Source organism: Dipteris shenzhenensis, chromosome 21 (genome assembly GCF_047967505.1).
Source record: "Dipteris shenzhenensis isolate YYH24624 ecotype China chromosome 21, Dip_SZ_1.0, whole genome shotgun sequence".
NCBI classification, from domain to species: Eukaryota; Viridiplantae; Streptophyta; class Polypodiopsida; order Gleicheniales; family Dipteridaceae; genus Dipteris; species Dipteris shenzhenensis.
Genome location: NC_141616.1, coordinates 46,694,436 through 46,712,135, shown reverse-complemented (window position 1 = coordinate 46,712,135; position 17,700 = coordinate 46,694,436). Strand labels below are relative to the sequence as shown.

The 17,700-nt window shown below is 43.4% G+C and overlaps 1 protein-coding gene and 1 pseudogene across 1 annotated transcript in view; one reads left to right on the top strand and one right to left on the bottom strand.

Annotated features, from left to right (window-relative positions):
* The window catches only part of TAF2 (TBP-associated factor 2), a 198,714-nt gene that overhangs the window by 157,810 nt on the left and 23,204 nt on the right, over window positions 1–17,700 (top strand). The window contains exons 22-24 of the mRNA XM_087392221.1: window positions 16,034–16,124; window positions 16,214–16,382; window positions 16,534–16,711. Of these exons, the coding sequence (XP_087248347.1) occupies window positions 16,034–16,124; window positions 16,214–16,382; window positions 16,534–16,711 (438 nt within the window). The remainder of the gene's footprint in view (window positions 1–16,033; window positions 16,125–16,213; window positions 16,383–16,533; window positions 16,712–17,700) is intronic.
* LOC147888954 (uncharacterized) lies at window positions 2,136–3,221 on the bottom strand (annotated as a pseudogene).

The window sequence follows — 17,700 nt, the reverse complement described above, 5'->3', positions numbered from 1 at the left end:
ACACGGTATTCTGTGTGAAGGACACTGTGTTGGAGATATCATAGCCAAAGAGTGTGGTGATGTGATGTGTTAGTGTGTGGTACTAGGTTATCTAGTACTAATTCATGTGTATGAGTCTTGTGGTGCGACATGTTATCATGAGACTTATCCCATATGCACTAGGTGCTAGTGTGCGAGTGAGTAGCCTATATAAGGCTTGTACTTCATACTTGATGAATGAACGAGAGCCTTTATGGTTTCTACATTTGTGTACCCCTTCTTCACTCCCTAGCCTCTCTCTCTCTCACACACACACACACACACACACACCATGCTTCTAACATGGTATGAGAGCAGGTTCACCCTGCCATAGCTGCTATGTCATCCTAGACGTAATCCTAATCCGAAACCCTAATTTTGATCAAACCTTTCTTCCTGCAGCCGCCTCAGCCCTGCACATTTCCGCCCCAGATTCAGCCTCATTTCTGTCTCCTTTCAGTTGCTTTGTACCCTTTTAGGGTTTCTGCACAGCTGCCATCTTTGCTGCTCATTCCTCTCCTTTCTACACGTGTAGCCTCTCCATTGCCTCCTGTTCATAGATGCCTTTGTTGAAGTCTGTTAGGAGCAGCACGTGTGGAAATTCAAGCCATTTCAAAGCATCTTCATGCCCGTTTTTAGGGTTTCCAGGCCGCTGCAGCAGAGCAGCCCATCCATGCGCGTTGGTTGCAGATTTTCGACCTATTTGGAGGCATTTTCGGCCAGTTTTGGAGCTCATGCTTGTATTTTCAAGGTGTTCTAGGGTTTTTGTTGCAGAACCGCCTACAACAGAAGCATTTTTGAGCAGTTCCTTGGCTTCCAACACATCTACATCAGCGGTTTTTTGCAGCAGAGACCTGCTACAGCATTCGGAGCTGTTCTAGGGAGCCACCTTTCACATTGTTGACCTGTTTTTGTACTTCGGAGTGTCCTCGTGAGCCATTTTTAGGGTTTCGGACCTGCTGCAGCACCTTGGGCAGTTATCACGCCCACAAGTGCTCACCTCGTGGTTTATTTCTACATTTCAGGGCGTATACCTGCTGCTTTCTGATTCGGGTTCACATTTGGAGCACCACTAGGCCTCTGAACTGCCTTGCATTGTGAAGGCTGCTGATCCATTTCAGAGCCCTGGACCAGCTCTTCATTTGCTGGTTATCCATTTCAGCCTGTCGGTTTTGTTACCTCAGTTTGATACTATGGAGCCTCATCCTCGTGGTGAAGACTCTTCAACACCACTCTCAGCTAGGAATGAGCAGAATGACAAAGCAATGGCATTTATTAGTGTGAACTTGGCTAACAAACTACTTCATCAACTAGACCTCACTACTTCAGCCAAGGAGAACGTGGACAAGCTGAAGAATATTTATGCTACATTTACTGGACATGAGTAGGAAGCTTCATTTGTTGTGTTGCATGAGCTATCTCTCTCTGAGGAGGAAGATGATATGCTTAGTTCTATGTGTGTTTGTGTTGAGTTAAATAAAGGTTCTCGACCTGGAGTTGTCCCTCTAAACTGAATGTATTTGGAGTCAATAAGCTAGGTTGTCCTCCAAAAATGAGTGTATTGTCTTTTACTTTGGTTTGTGACGAGTGATGGTCTACCCTTGCCGGTCGCAAGCTGACTGAGAAGTCGCTGTCACACGGGAGGTGTTGGATAGTTGGACTTGCTCTTTCCAGTATTGTGGTGGAGGGAGGATTGGTCTACTCTTTGCGTGTTGGGTCTCACACTCTTTGCTTTGAAGGGGGGTGTTGGAGATATCATAGCCAAAGAGTGTGGTGATGTGATGTGTTAGTGTGTAGTACTAGGTGATCTAGTACTAGTTCATGTCTGTGAGTCTTGTGAGTGCCACGTGTCATCATGGGACTTATCCCATATGCACTAGGTGCTAGTGTGTGAGTGAGTAGCCTATATAAGGCTTCTACTTCACTTATCTTGTCATACTTGATGAATGAATGAAAGCCTTCATGGTTTCTACATTTGTGTACCACTTCTTCACTCCCTACTCTCTCTCTCTCTCTCTCGCACACACACTTTTTTTTGGTAAAATCCAGTGCATTGTATTTATATTGTCATAACTTTACAAGAGGGAAAGTCTCCAAGATGGAGAGTATCCCAAAGATCAGAAGCATAAAAAGAAAAGCTCAATGCAAGATGCATGTATATCACCCTCATGGCAGGCATCATATAAAGATTGCCACAATGAGGCTCTAAAAGATTCATATGACTTTTGAAACTGGCGGCCCAAGTATGCCAAATTATGCTCTTCCCAGATTATCCAAAGAGCCCAATATCTCACCCACGAGAGAAAGAGTGAGTATTGAGATAAAGACCTCCTAAATCTGCTAAATAACCAAAAATGTTTCTTAAATGTGTGACTCGGGAAACGGAGGCGAAGATGATATGAAATTTTCCCAAGGAGGTTCCGAGTAGACGGGCAGTGCCAAAGCAAATGAGAGACAGTCTCTGAAGGAGCGTGACACCGTAAGCAGGTGGGTGGTGCAATGTGACGTTTGGCAAGTGTGATTCCCACTGACAATGTGCCGGTCATGCATCTCCAAAGAAAAAGTCTTTGTTTCAAAGGCATTTTACACCTCCATAATAGTCGGAGATTCTTCCGCCACCATGAAAGGGGCTGCCTGATATGCCACAGAGTATTAGCATATTGATGAATCCAAGGGGCAGGCTGAAGAAGCTTGTAGACTTTGATGGAGGTCAAAACAGGCAGAGGAATAGGACGAGAGCATGTAGCAGAGGGGTACAATTGCCAATCCATAAGCCTGTCTGTGTCGGCCACAGGGGGAATAGGTAGAAAAGGATGCAAGAGATCAGCAATTTTCTTCCATATCAATCTGTGATGCATTCCCAATGCATAAGAGGCAGTGGCCTGAGGAAAAGATAAGACATGGCCGTGATCATCTACCACATCATTGATGTATCTAATTCCCAATTTCATGAGATTATATGCTCGAACCGGTTCCTGTAAAGCAAGTGGAATGTCAAAGATGGCACTCCAATGAATACTTTCTTTCCTCATCGAGTTTGTCCCCGAGTGATTATCAGGAGCCCATTTGACTTTAGAAAGCACTTGTTTCTAGTCCAGTATCAAAGCAATAGAGAAAGGGCAGCCAGGAATCTTACCTACAAATCTCCCAATGACAACCTCCCAATGATCAGTAGTCCAATGGCCATAAGCAGTTGTCCTCATGTTTGACACACATGGATGCTATCATACAAGTCCATGGCTGTTTTTGACGGAAAAAGGTATGGAGCATAGTCGCCGTCCTTGCAAGTACATGATATCTGATATTTAGAACATTAAGTCCTCCATGCATCCTAGGAGAGCACACCATTTCCATCTTCAGCAGTCTCAATGCTTTCACAGCAGTTTTTGTCCTCCATAACAGCTCCATAGCTTGAGACATAAAGGCTGAGATATCTCTAGAGGAGTAATGTAGCAAAGGCAAAAAGAATTGAACATAAGACATTACAATAGACTGTACTATTCTGAGCCTGACATGAAGTGGCCAAGTAGAAATTTTCCAATATTCCAATTTATGTTGAAGTCTTTGGAAGATCCATTTTAGATGTTGCTTCCTGGTGATATGCCATCCTATAGGATATCCCAAATGCCTGACTACATCTTTGGAATGCACTATCTGACCAGGCCAGAGAATAGAATGCCAGTCACATTGTTTCAGGGGAAGCAATTTGGATTTGTCAAAGTTGACATGCAATCCCGCCGCTAATCCATACAATGATAATGTGGTCATAAGCATGCGGACTTCCCGAGGAGAGTTCTGTGACATAAAGAAGGAATCATCAGCATATGCCTGTGCCAAAAAAGATGCAGCCCCAGGGATTTTAAGACCAGTCATCTGTCCTGTGCTTGTAAGATGATCAAGATACATCAGGAGGGGATGAGTCGCAATGGCATAGAAAAGAGCACTAAGGGGGCAGCCCTGTCTGACTGATCTACCCAATATCCATGACCGAGATAGATGACTTCCGAGAATGCACTGGGAGGTAGAGCCAGAATAAAGCCAACAAATTGCATTTGCTCTCTTGGGACCAAAGCCCAACTTTGTCATGGTTTGAGAGATAAAATCCCATTGAAGAGTGTCAAATGCCTTAGTGATATCTACATGCAATATGAGCACATCTTGATTCGAGTACTTAGCATATTCAATTGCAGTCAATGCATTGGAGATATTGTCATGGATTTGTCTTCGCGGCACAAACCCATACTGATGAGGATGAAGGCCCGCATTCAGTATTCCATGAAGCCTATACACAATCATTGTGGCAATGAGTTTGTAAACCACAGGCATCAAAGTAATAGGCCTCCAATCTGACATATGATCACAGAGATTTTTTTTTGGCACAAGTTGATTTTCTTGCCAGGCAACATTGATCATTTGTAAGAGAACATCTTTCAAATCATCCCAAAAAGAAATATAAAATTCCACCGTAAGGCCATCCCAGCCAGGGGACTTGTATTTGCTAAGGTGGAACAATGCATTATCAAGTTCTGTATCAGTAAAAGGTCTCTCCAAGGTAAGAGCATCATCCATTTCCACTATTTCAGAAACATATTGGAGGAATTCAGTCCTCGCATCAGTCATTTGATTTGATGGGAAACCATGAGCAGTGAACAATTTCTGGAAATAATTTTGGCATTCATCTTGGAGATCAGAGAAAGAGTGCGTCCAAGAGCCATCTAGCTTCCTTACCCTGAGACATGAGTTTTTCTTTCGAGTAGTATGCAGGCCCTGGAAAAAGGCTTTTGATGAGCAGCCCTTATCCATGAGGGGCTTCATTCTTTCTCTAATCTGCCATTTGTGCAATTTCCTCTGATCATTAGCAGTCAATTTAATCCGGGCATGTGAAAGGGAATCATTTTCTGATTCAGAGAGAGGCCTTAAATGTGAAAATTCAGTCAATTGTTGTGCTGTCCTTTTTGCCCATTTAACCTCATTCCTCCATTTAGTCATATGCCAGTTTCCATACTCCCTAATGACATTCTATATACGAGAGACAAAGCTGTCCCAAGCATAATTCATGTCCTCCTGAGCATGCAAAAGCAAGGGATGAATTGCAAATCTGATCATTTGCTGGAAATATTGATGTCGAAGATAAGCCTGATTAACATGCAGTAATCTGTTGGAGAGAGTCGTCAAATCATCCAGTGGCATACCAAATTGCAGATTTATCCATAATGGGGCATGATCTGACAAGCCCAATGAGAAATCTATGAGGAGATGAAGGCTAAAATCTGCATATTGTTGTGGATAGAACAAATACCATCTGTCAAGCCTTGCCCAGTATGTTGTAAATGCATTATGATGAAAAGTATATCCGGGCACTGACCCTTGTAGAAGCAGCCATAAATCTTCAGGCTGCACAGAAAGAAGCATGCTATCCCATTTTTGTCTTTCCGATGAAAGCATATGAGATCTTGAAGTGGTGTTATCTCTCAGCAGAGGAGAATTATTAAAATCTCCACAGATAAATGCATTGGATCTCCTTGGATATTTGCTTAAAGAATCCCATAGAGAAGCCCTCATGGCAGAGGTCTGGGAGGCATAAACTGATGCAAGCTCAAGAATGTCACCATTGACATTACATTGTATGACTATCCATCTGCCACTGTTGTCATTGAATGCTAACTGAGGCTCCAGCTCATGTCTCACTATTATGCATACTCCTGAGTAGGTAGTGGTACCAGCATAATATATATCATAGCCGCCAAAGTGATCATGATGACCAGCCTTAGAGTGTTGATTATGCTCTTGCAAACAAACAATATGAGGCTGCATTTTATGTACATAATTCCAGAAAAGCCTCCACTTTGAGACATTGCAGAGGCTCTGTACATTGTATGTAAAGCACTTAAGTGTTTGATGCATGAAAGAGATATATACAAGAAAGTATAAGTATGAAACAAGATATCAGAGAGGCAAAGCCTCTGCCTGCATGGGTTGCAGGCTTTCATGATCCATAAAAGAGATGGCATTCTCCCCTTCTTCAGAATCACATATGGGGATACCCTTCTTCAAAACCCCCACCCAATTTTGAAGGACAGGAATTGAAGTAGAAGCCTGTCCTGGTAAGGGAGAAGAAGCATCCCATTGCCAAGATTGCCCCATTCCTGTCGTGACTGCTCAAAGTCATCCTTGAGTGTATGAAACACATATTGAGCTTCCATAGTAAGCTCATCATCCTGTGATGTAGGTTGAGAAGGATGACGCTTGGCATCTGCAGATCTTTCTTTTCTAGGATATGTATAGACATTTGAGCCTGAAGCCATGATTGAGATATGGCATATTTACACACACACACACACACACACACACATTTTTTTGTGAAACCAGTAACTATATTATTAACATGAAATCAATGTACATGACATTAGACTCCAAAAAAGAGCCTAATGGAAGAACTCAAAAAACAGTCAGAAAACACTTCAAGACTAGTAGCATCCAAGTCCCTCGCAGCATAACTATCATATAAAGATTGCTTGAGGGACATTCTGAAGAAAGCATATGCCTGAGGAAACTGTTGTCCCATCCTAGAATGCAATCTCTGTGTCCAAATAGTCCATAGTACCCAGAAACGAGCCTAGTGAAAGAAAAGGAGGAAGGGAGACATCTGAGATGAGAGGCATCCAAACATCCAGAAGAGTTTTCCGAATCTGATAGAGGGAAACCGAAGCTGCAGCAAATGAGAGACATGAGTGATCAATATCCGAGAGTGCGGGTAAGACCATAACAAATGGGGAACTGTCTCACGGTGATGAGAGCAACGGGGGCAAGAAGAGGAAGCAATACGACGTGCTGCTAATTTCACCCCAATGGAAAAAGCTCCCACTATACATCTCCAAAAGAAAAGCCTCTGTTTTAATGGCATTTTAGCTTTCCAAATTTTCTTGAGTTGTGATTGCCACCAAGATAAAGGCCTATCCAAATTCCAAAGAGTGTTGGCATGCTTATCAATTCATGGCGGTGGAAGAAGAAATCTGTAGACCATCAAGGAGGCCAGATTATGCATTGAAAGTGAACAGGTACCGGGAGATAAGGAAGTTAGATTCCAGTCCAGTAATCTGTCCTGTACAAATAGTGGAGGAACATGAACAAATGGCTGCAACATGATTGTAAGTATTCTCCAAATGGGCCTATGATGCAGACCCAAGGGGAATGTCCTGCAAGCTTGTGGAAATGAAAGTACATAACCATGTTGATCCACAACATCTCTGACAAATCTTATGCCCAATTTCATAAGATTATATGCTTTAATAGGTGCATGTAAAGCAAGAGGCGATTCAAACACCTTGCTCCAATGGATGCTTTCCAAGCGAAGAGAATTACCATGATGGGAAGAAGCACCTGACCATTTAGCATAAGAGAGAATTCTCTTCCAATCATGAATAAAAGCAGTAGAAACAGGACAACCAGGAATTTTCCCCTGAAATGTGGTCATGACTGCTTCCCAGTGATCTGTAAATTAATGCCCATATACATGGGACGTCATGTTTCCACACATAGCTGCTAACATAATAGCCCATGGCTGTTTTCGCTGAAAAAAATCAGCAATCATAGTGCTCTTTCTTACCAACATATGAAACTGAAGATTGAGAATATTCAGTCCCCCATGAGTCTTAGGAGAACAAACAGACTGCATGGAAAGTAGTCGCAAAGCCTTTTTGTGAGATTTGCTTTTCCAAAATATCTCCATAGCTTGGGACATATAGGAAGCCAAATGCTTAAAAGACCAGGGAAGAAGAGGCAAATAAAATTGCACATATGCCATAATGATGGACTGTACTATCCGAAGTCGAACATGTAGAGGCCAAGTGGACAAATGCCAGTATTCCAGCTTCTTGTTAATCTTTTGAAGCACCCATTTGAGCTGTTGTTGAGGGGTAATATTCCAGCCAATGGGATACCCTAAATGCCTCACAATAGTATGGGAAGAAATAATGTGGCCTGGCCAGAGAAGTGCATGCCAATCAGCTTCTTTCAATGCTAGAAGATTTGATTTCTGAAAGTTAGTATGCAGTCCAGCAGCTATGCCAAAGTCATTCAGAGTATGCATCGAATGAGAGAGGTCACTTTGAGAATTCCTGGGCATGAAATATGAATCATCAGCATATGCCTGTGCAAGAAATGGCTGTGCCCTTGGAATTTGCAAGCCATGAAGCTGCCCTGTATCTGCAAGATGGTCCATATGCAACAATAACGGATGAGTAGCAATGGCATATAGTAGCGAACTAAGAGGGCAACCCTGTCTCACTGAGCGGGTCATAGTCTAGGTTCTTGACAACCCACCACCAAGCAAACACTGCGCAGTGGCATGAGAATAGAACCAGTAAATAATATGGACCAGCTGAGGGCCAAATCCCAATTTATGCATAGTCTGAGAAATAAAATCCCAATGGACAGTATCAAATGCTTTCGCAATGTCCACTTGCAGAATGAGAACATCTTGTTTAAAATATTTGGCATACTCAATTGCAAGCAAAGCATTGGAGATATTGTCAGTAATCTGCCTTCTGGGAACAAACCCATACTGCCTGGGATGAAGTCTTGCTTGCAAAATGAATCGAACCCTGAGGACAATCATTTTGGCAATGAGTTTGTAAATGACTGGCATAAGAGATATGGGCCGCCAATCAGCCATTGTCTCACATAACCTTTTTTTGGGGATCAATTTGACAAGGCCATGTTTCCAAGAAGGAGGAAGAGATTGTTTTGCCCAAGCATGATTGATCATACGAAGAAGAGTGTTCTTGAGATCATCCCAAAATGCATGGAAAAATTCAACAGTCAATCCATCCCAACCAGGAGAGCTGCCTTTACGTAAATGACTCAAAGCATCATCCAGTTCATTAAGGATAAAGGGCTGCTCCAGTGCACGAGCCTGTTCCGGGGACAATATAGGCTGAACATGCATCAGAAATTGAGACCTAGCTGCATTCACTTGCATTGAATGATCAGGCTGAGGAGAAAAGAGATGCTGGAAATGACTAGAGCATTGCAATTCCAATTCTGATTTGGAGGTGGTCCAGGTGCCATCATCTTTCCTGATCCTGCAAATATTCTCCTTTCGCCTATCGGCATGCAGGCTTTCAAAGAAGGTTTTGGAGGAGCAGCCCTTATCCAAAAGGGGTTTCATGCGAGCTCAGATTTGCCACTTCTTTAATTTGCGAAGATCATTTTGATGGATGATATGAACCGCATAAGCACAAGAATCCTGTTCAGAGGAGGTGAGCTGCCTATAAGAGCTGATTACATCCATTTGTTGCTTGTGAGATTGAGCCCATTGCAGCTTAAGCCTGAGGTTTCCCATGTAACTCCGTCCATAATCTTGAATAACAGCCTGCAAGCGATGAGCAAGACTGATCCAAGCGAAATCCATGTGCTCCTGAGCATGTAAGAGGAGGGGGCGGACAGCCACTCTCACCATGTTCTGAAATTGTTGATGAAGCAAATAAGCACTATTAACATGGAGTAGGCGGCGACCAAAAAAAGGCATATCATCTGTCAAACGTGCTATAGATAATGTCAAGCATACTGGAAAGTGATCAGATAGCAAGTGGGAATGATCAACCCATAGTGCACATGTAAAACTAGCATACTGCTGAGCATGCAACAAATACCATCTGTCAAGTCGAGCCCAGTAATGAGTAAAGGCATAGTGACGGTATGTATAGCCCATATCTCTATCCCTTGTTGAGAGCCATAAATCTTCTGCATGCAAGAAAGAAAGCATATCCTCCCAATGTCGAAGCTCAGTGGGGATCATGTGAGAACGATGAGTGGTGTTGTCTTGGATGGCAGGCGAGTTATTAAAGTCTCCACACAAAAAGGCATTGGACAGCCATGGATATTGTTTGAGGGAGGCCCACATTCGAGCTCTTGTCGCAGAAGTTTGAGAGGCATAAACAGATGCTATTTTATAAAGATCAGCATGACAGATGCATCTGATCACCATCCATCGACCCTGGGGGTCATTGCAAGCAACCGTGGGCTGCATAGCATGTTTCACCAGCATGCAGACCCCCGAAAAGTGCATTGTACCAGCATAAAAGATATCATAACCAGCAAAGTGGCCTTGCTGGCCAGCCAAGAAGTGTTGGTTGTGTTCCTGTAAAGAAATTACATCGGGGTGCATTCTATGTACATAGTGCCAAAAAAGTCTCCACTTATTGACATTGCAAAGACCTTGAACATTGTATGTAATGCAAGTAATTGAAGTAGACATAGAAGATATGTACAGCCGAACCAATAAGCATAGTAAAGGTATAAGCTGTCAGGTCTCAGCCATGACATCAACGTCCACCTGGCCTCCTGGATCATTAGCTCTATAATCCTCATTATTGTCACATACAGGGATGCCCCTCTTTAGCACATCAACCCACAGTTGAGAAGTGAGGCTATCAGCAGGGGTAGAGGCCTGACCAGGAGTGGAAGTAGAGGCATCCCAATGGCGAGATTGTAACGGTCGTGGCTTGAGCGCAAATACCTTTTTAATTTGTTGCAAGGCACCCTGGGGAGAGGCATGAGATTTTGAAAATTTGCCCTTTCCCTTATCCTTTTGCGTGGCTGAAACCTGAACCACATTTTCTATGCCACATCACCCAACTTGCTAGGCATAGCCTTAGGCCCCGGACCATAAGTTGGAGGGGAAGTATTTTCTGGAGCAATAGCTGTAGGTGGGAGCTGATGCAGGACTGCAGGACACTGTGAGGCTAAGTGGCCAAACTCATGACATGTGAAACAAGCACCTGCAAATACTCCCCATTTCAAGTCGGGTAGGCACTCGGATGATGGAGATTGATGCTGCGATCCTTGAGGAATGGTGGGAAGGATTGCGTTGTGCCTCGGCCCCCTACCTCTGGTATGAACAGTCCTCGAGGACCACGATCTAGTTTTTACAACAGTCCCTTGCCTTTTACTGGTGCAAACTCTACTTCATAGGGCTTGGGAGCCTTCTCCATCCTGAGACTACGAGAGGGATCGAGGTGGGTGGGGTTTTTGATTCGTTGGAGTGGTAGAGTGTCAAAGTAGTACGTCGTTTGAGCAAGGACTAGACAAACGACCTAGTGTTAGCATTGATTGGACGGGGAGGAGCGAGGTGGTGCCTTTGGTTATGGGAGGGCCGACCTCTTAGAGAGATTGAACAAGATCCGGGGAAGTGGTTTTGTTGAGTTCGAATAGGGCACTTGGATCGAGTAGAGAACGTGCCCGTTTTCTCTTGCACGCTCGAATTGGGTGGGTTTGCATCTGGAGGTGACAGCTTGGTCCATGTCAGGAAAGCGTCATTGGTTGGAGTGGCAGGATCCCTTGTTGGCTATTTCCAGCTTCTGGTCATGTCTATGGACCAATCTGCGGCCTTGGAAGATATCTTATTTCTCTTGGATGATTGCAGATCCAAGATTGCAGAGAGGCCTGGCCATTGGTCCATGGTTGGAGCAGACCGGTAGATGGTAGATGCCTTTGTTGTGCAGATAGAGATGGGGATACGATTCTGCACTGTCTTTGGGACTTCTCAGCAACGAGAGGATTTGGATGGGAGTCCTCTAGATTGTGCCCAGCACGCGGAGGACGTGGGGGATGGTTGTATGGCTGACGGAGGGAGGCTATACTTTCTCCATCGACCCAACCTCTCCAGCCTACAGGATTCAGGGCTAGCACGTTCTCAGGATAGAGGCATATGATGCCACTCACCCCCCTCTCTCTTGGTTGGATCTTTCGCTAGCCGGTTTTGCATTTCGGAGCTGTTATCATCCATTTGCTGCAGCTGCCTCACTATTTTGGAGTTTCTTTGCTGCTGTTTGGACCATATTCCAGCCGACTTGGTTATTTGAAGTTGCTGTTGCACTTCAAAGTATTTTTGGAGCTGTCTTGCTTCATTTCGAGGCTGTTGCCCGCCTCCACGTAGTTCTCTTCAATCATGACGTCTTTGTCTTCAAGTTCTATCCTTGTTGAGAAGTTTAAGGGGGAAGGCTTTATCACATGTCAAACCAAGATGCAATTCCTGCTTATGCATGAAGGAGTTTGGGATGTTGTTGAGGATGACGAGGTTGAGCTACTTGATCAACAACACCAAAAGATTTGGAAGCAGTAAAATTCTAAGGCCATTGCCCTCATTGGTGTTTGCTTAGCTGGCTGTCTACCACTATCTCTTCAGAGACGGCTCCGGACTCCTTTCCAGATTCCTCGCCTACCTAGATCAGAGATGTCTTGCGGCATTTATTCACGAGGGGGTCCGACACAAAGAGTACTTACTCAGGTGACGGCGGAGCTTGGCCACACCATCAGACACCTCTTAGAGCAGGATCACAGAGTTCTTCCCATCGAGTGACATTGACCGTCCAGTGTCTAGCCGCAGACATGATAGAGTCCCAGACCCGACGATCGCAACACGATACATGAGACAATGAGGGGACGCACAGATCACTCTGGGGGATCTCCCGTCATTGTTTAGACCTGGGATACACCCCACGGGAGTCACGGTAGCTCTGGTCTTACGTCGAGCCTCCTCCAGGAGATCGAGACGCACGGGACCCCTTGACGGACGCCAGCGTCCTATCACCGGCTATGCACCAGCTAGGGCGACATGACATACGGAGGATTCCGCTCCACTCCATTCTTTTTTCTTTTCATTGTCATACCCAGATGTATTTGATTATGTATGATCAGACTTAGGATTCAACATGGGTGATGATGCTCGTTTTAATAGCTCCACCCTTAATGTGATTTGTATAAGGTTTTCTTTCAGTCTCATAGACCCATCGGTCTTCCGAAGACTCTAATAAAGTTTCTTTCTTTCTTTCTTTCTCATCCATCATGTGGATTTCACGTCAACAGCTAAGCAGATTTGGAGTCGCCTCGAGACCTTCTTTGGTAATAAAATCACCAACTCTAAAGAGAAGCTGTTCTTGCCTCTCCTATTGATCATGCATTTGCTTCCACAAGCAAATGGAAGACCAACAAGAATATCATTTGTAGGTTTTGCAAGAGGAAAGGACATATTGAAGCCTATTGCTTCAAGAAGAAAGCACAGGAACAACAGGCGCAGCATGCCAATCTTTTGGTTGAAGACGAAGCTGAACCTGAAGAGCCCCCAGAGGAGATACATGCAGCTACAGCAGAGGTTCATGGCCTCTCTCTTGACGACGAGGATCCATTTGACCAGGATTGAGCTTTCTAGGCCCTTATGGTATGCGTGTGTGTGTTGAGTCAAATAAAAGTTCTCAGCCTTGAGTTGTCCCTCTATATTAAATGTCTTTGGTGTCAATAAGAGGTCATCTGCCCTGGGTTGTCCCCCAAAAATGAATGTATTGTCTTTCACTTTGATGATGGTATTGACCACCTAGTTCAGAGTGAGGGGATGACGAGTGATGGTTTGCCCTTGCCGGTCGCAAGCTGACTGAGAAGTCACTATCACACGGGAGGTGTTGGATAGTTGGACTTGCTCTTTGCAGTATTGCGGTGGATGGGGGATGGTCTACTGTTTGCGTGTTGGGTCTCACACTCTTTGCTCTGAAGGGGGGTGTTGGAGATATCATAGTCAAAGAGTGTGTTGGTGTGTAGTACTAGGTGATCTAGTACTAGTATTGTGTGAGTGCCATGTGTCATTATTGGACTTATCCCATATACACTAGGTGCTAGTGTGTGAGCGAGTAGCCTACATAAGGCTTGTACTTCACTTTTCTTGTCATACTTGATGAATGAATGAAAGCCTTCTTCATGTCTTCATTTGAGCATTATTTCCTCACACCCTAACTCTGTGTGTGTGTGTGTCTCTCTCTCTCTCTCTCTCTCTCTCGGAGTAACTATGAATGTAATTATTTCACAGCAATAAAATATTTCTTCTCACAAAAAAAAAAAGTGTGTCTCGCTCTCCTTTCACCATGTTTCTAACATCAATTAGACGTGTTTTTTGTATTAAAGGCAAGTACGGTGTCAGGTAACATCTCTCTTTCAAGCACTGATGCCTCTATTCTTGAGTTGATTCCTAAGTCCTTTGCCATCTGCTCTCTACTCCATGCCCTCTTTAGGCAAAAAGAACAATATATGAGTGTGACATGGCTAATCCTAGGTTGTTTAAAATTACTCTTCTTGCTAGTGGAAGTTGTCGTCTTTTCATAAAGAGTAATTCTTTCAATTTTCTCTTGTCACGTCAATAAATCTTCAAGATTTGTAGAATCTGTGATGTCTAGTGCGTCACTGTAGATGCAAACCTGGCAATAAATTTCTCTTTGCTGTGTCTTGCTTCTGCATGCTTGTACCTTTATTGAGTTCTGCCAAAAACATGAATTTAATCAACCTGCTTTTCATTTGAGGACACTGATTGGGCCATGATACGTTTCTACAAAATCAGAGGTGTCCCAATCATATCCTTCATTCGTGTATATATGCTGTCAATAACTGTGTGCATTTGGAATTGTACAAGTGTACAGGTTTTAGTGCCAGGGATGCTTGTGTAGCTTTCCTAAGATGCAAATGTAGGCCTGGGTGACCCATTAATTCTTTTGAACACAGTTATTTGGTCTAGATATGCTGCCAGCTAAAGAGGAAAGTTTTCTGCAGTGGATGGCAAGCTCTCACAGAGAGGAGCTGCAATGTCTTTGACAGTTTTCAAAAGCCTCACTGTCAGAAATTTGACTGAGCAATGCATTTCTTCTATATGCAGTGGGATGGGTACAATTGACATTGGACTTTGTCTCTGTGATGGCTGTACGTAAGTATAATTGCTGTGCAACTTCACATTATGTCGACAGGTAGCATATAGAATGTAGGATGTGTGCTGGTGTTTGAAAGAGTATATGAAGCCTGTTTCATCCCATGTTTTAGATTGGTTGAATCTCATCCATCCTTTTTTTTTGGAGGGACTAAGTGTAAAAGGCCCCCTTTTAACTTGGCCGTCTTTTGGATCTATTTACATCTGTGATATGTTATCTTTCGCTTTGTCCGTATGACTACAAGACCACCTTCTTTATAAACTTGTACCAAGGAGTATATCCAATATTACATCTCTATATGATTTGCCATCAAAGCCACATCATTATCACTGTGGATCCAAAACAGGCGCTTCCTCGTCTTTTATGTTATATACAACCATTAATTATGTATTCGATCTTGTCAATGCAAAGGGTGATGAGAGTGGTAGACAAAGGACATTCTTGCTACACCCCAAGTATACATTAATGGCTGGAGAGGCAGACAATGTTCTCTTCACCTGGCATGTTCCTATCTTGTGCAGTGTGGGTGCTATTTATATATATGTACGCATGTTGTATATATACATATACATTTGTGTGATGAGAGTGGTAGACAAAGGATAGTCTTGCTACATCCCAAGTATACATTAATGGCTGGAGAGGCAGACAATGTTCTCTTCACCTGGCATGTTCCTTTCTTGTGCAGTGTGGGTGCTATTTAGAGTACTATCACATTGATTTTTGCGGGCAAATGGGAAGCATGGGATTCCGAACTCATTGCATGTGATCCTTTTTTCATCATAGACTCATGCTCCTTTGCCCTTTGACCAGGTTCCATATTTATGTATGTATACATACATACATACATATGTACGTATGTTGTATATATACATATACATTTGTGTGTGTGTGTGAATACACTGCAATATATCTCCTTGGTTTCATGTTCGCAAGAGATGGAACCCTCCCACTAATTAAAGTGGCCAATGCATTGTTCCATGGAAGTTTATTATCTAATTCAACCGTTGGAATGGAAAGACGTGTGTTTGTAATTGTCTGGTTTTATGAAGACTTGTAGGGCTTAAAGTTAGCTGTAGTTGGGGAACTACTCTGCTTTATTCCTTCTTTATGTTGGTGATGAGCACGATCATCTTGTAGCTCACCTAGTATTATTGATTTGGTTAGTTCCACACACATACACATCAATTGCGCTCTCTCTTTGAGTTCAATACCTCTTAGCATTATTGTCCTTTGCAAGCTGTCAATCAGTTAACAAGCTTGGTGAATTGCAGGATAATGCCAAGCTATAACAGTCTCGTCACTATCAGTTGCATTCATACATTGGCAGAGCTGGCCTTAAAGTTCTCACATCTGCTGCCATTGGTAAAGGCAAAGTCTAATGATTACAAACATTGCATACCTTTCCTTGATATTTGAATGTATTGGATGCGATGCAAGCTCTTCGTGTGCAGGATCGTTTTGAACAGATACTACAGCCCTTTAAAGATACAAAAACAATGCACTGGAAGATACGACTGGAAGTCTTGCAGGCATTGATTGAACTTGAGATCCATTTAAAAGGGCTTGATGCAGGGATCAAGCTTGCTCTTCAGCTAATTAATACCGATCCTTCTATGAGAGGTAGATGTTTAAGGGTTGCCTTTAGAAGAACGATGGGCTTATTTAAACACAGAGACATCTACACAGCTATAGATTAAGGGTGATAGTTAGCTGGCATACGTTTGGTAATAATGAGTGCTTTTTGGATTTTGTCTCTTTGAATTGTGTGCAGTGCAAGGCAAACTTCTTGCGCACACTTTGCACCTGAGTATCTTAAAGGAGGATTTGAAAGACCCTGTTGACAACTTCACACTTTCTCGTTTGCTTCAACTTCTTCAAAGTAGCAAGGCTTTTCACAACACCCTTGTACGGCACCATGCTTTCTGTATTTTACAAGTGCTTGCTGGAAGGTATTTTCTTTTCCTGAACATGAGGGGTGAATTACTTTCTATGATAATGTAGATGTTATTGCTTCTATTGAACAAGAATACCTATTTTTGTGTGCAGAATTTTATTACAACTACACTCAAACTCCTTGTTTGCTTGATTTTCTTCAAGTAGGAAGGCTTTCATAACCTTTGAACAACATCATATATTTGCTATGTTGCAAGTCCTTGTAGGAAGGTGCTTTCGTATTGCTCCGGCTAGTTGTAGTCTATGTTCGTCTCTCAGGGAGTTTGTGTTTCATATTCTTTTGGCACTGCCTTGAGACACGTGACCTCTTAGGCATCCTTCGGCAGAGATTGTGATTGAGATTTACTGAGGCTGGATTTTGAGTAGTTCTTTACCTGGGTTCGCTAGTGGGCACTCTAGACTCTCTGGAGAGTCTTTGGTGATCCTATGTTATTTCCTTTTGTTTTCTTTCGTCGTTCTTTGCTGCAATCACTCTTTGATTGTCTGCAAACTCACTACATAGATTATGATGTATATTTGTCCTACATGGAGATTTTCTCTTGATGTACTTTTCGAGCTTCCTAGTTTTGGGATAGGTTTCTTGTAATATAAAGCATTCAAAGTTTCACCCCTAAAAAAAAAAAGGGTGTGAGAAGTTAGAGTTTTCACTCAAAAAAAAAGTGCGCGTGTGTGTGTGTGTGTGTGGAGCTCTGTTGTTCAGCCTCGCTAGGGATCCCGCGCAGCCCCGTCCGTACATTTGTACGGTCACCGTACGGTATCCGTACGTCAGTACGAACACCCACGTCAGGTCTGGTTGTCCTCCGCACAGCTCTGTACATAGCCCCGTACCTTTTTGCGTTGTCGTACCCTCTTTGTACAGCTGGCCGTATTTCCGTACAAACCGGTCTTCCCGTGCCCGTCTGTATTTCCGTACAGTGAGGTTTCTTTCCGCACAGCCCCGTGTGTAGTTTCGTACAGTCCAGCCTTGTCCGTACAGTCCCGTACT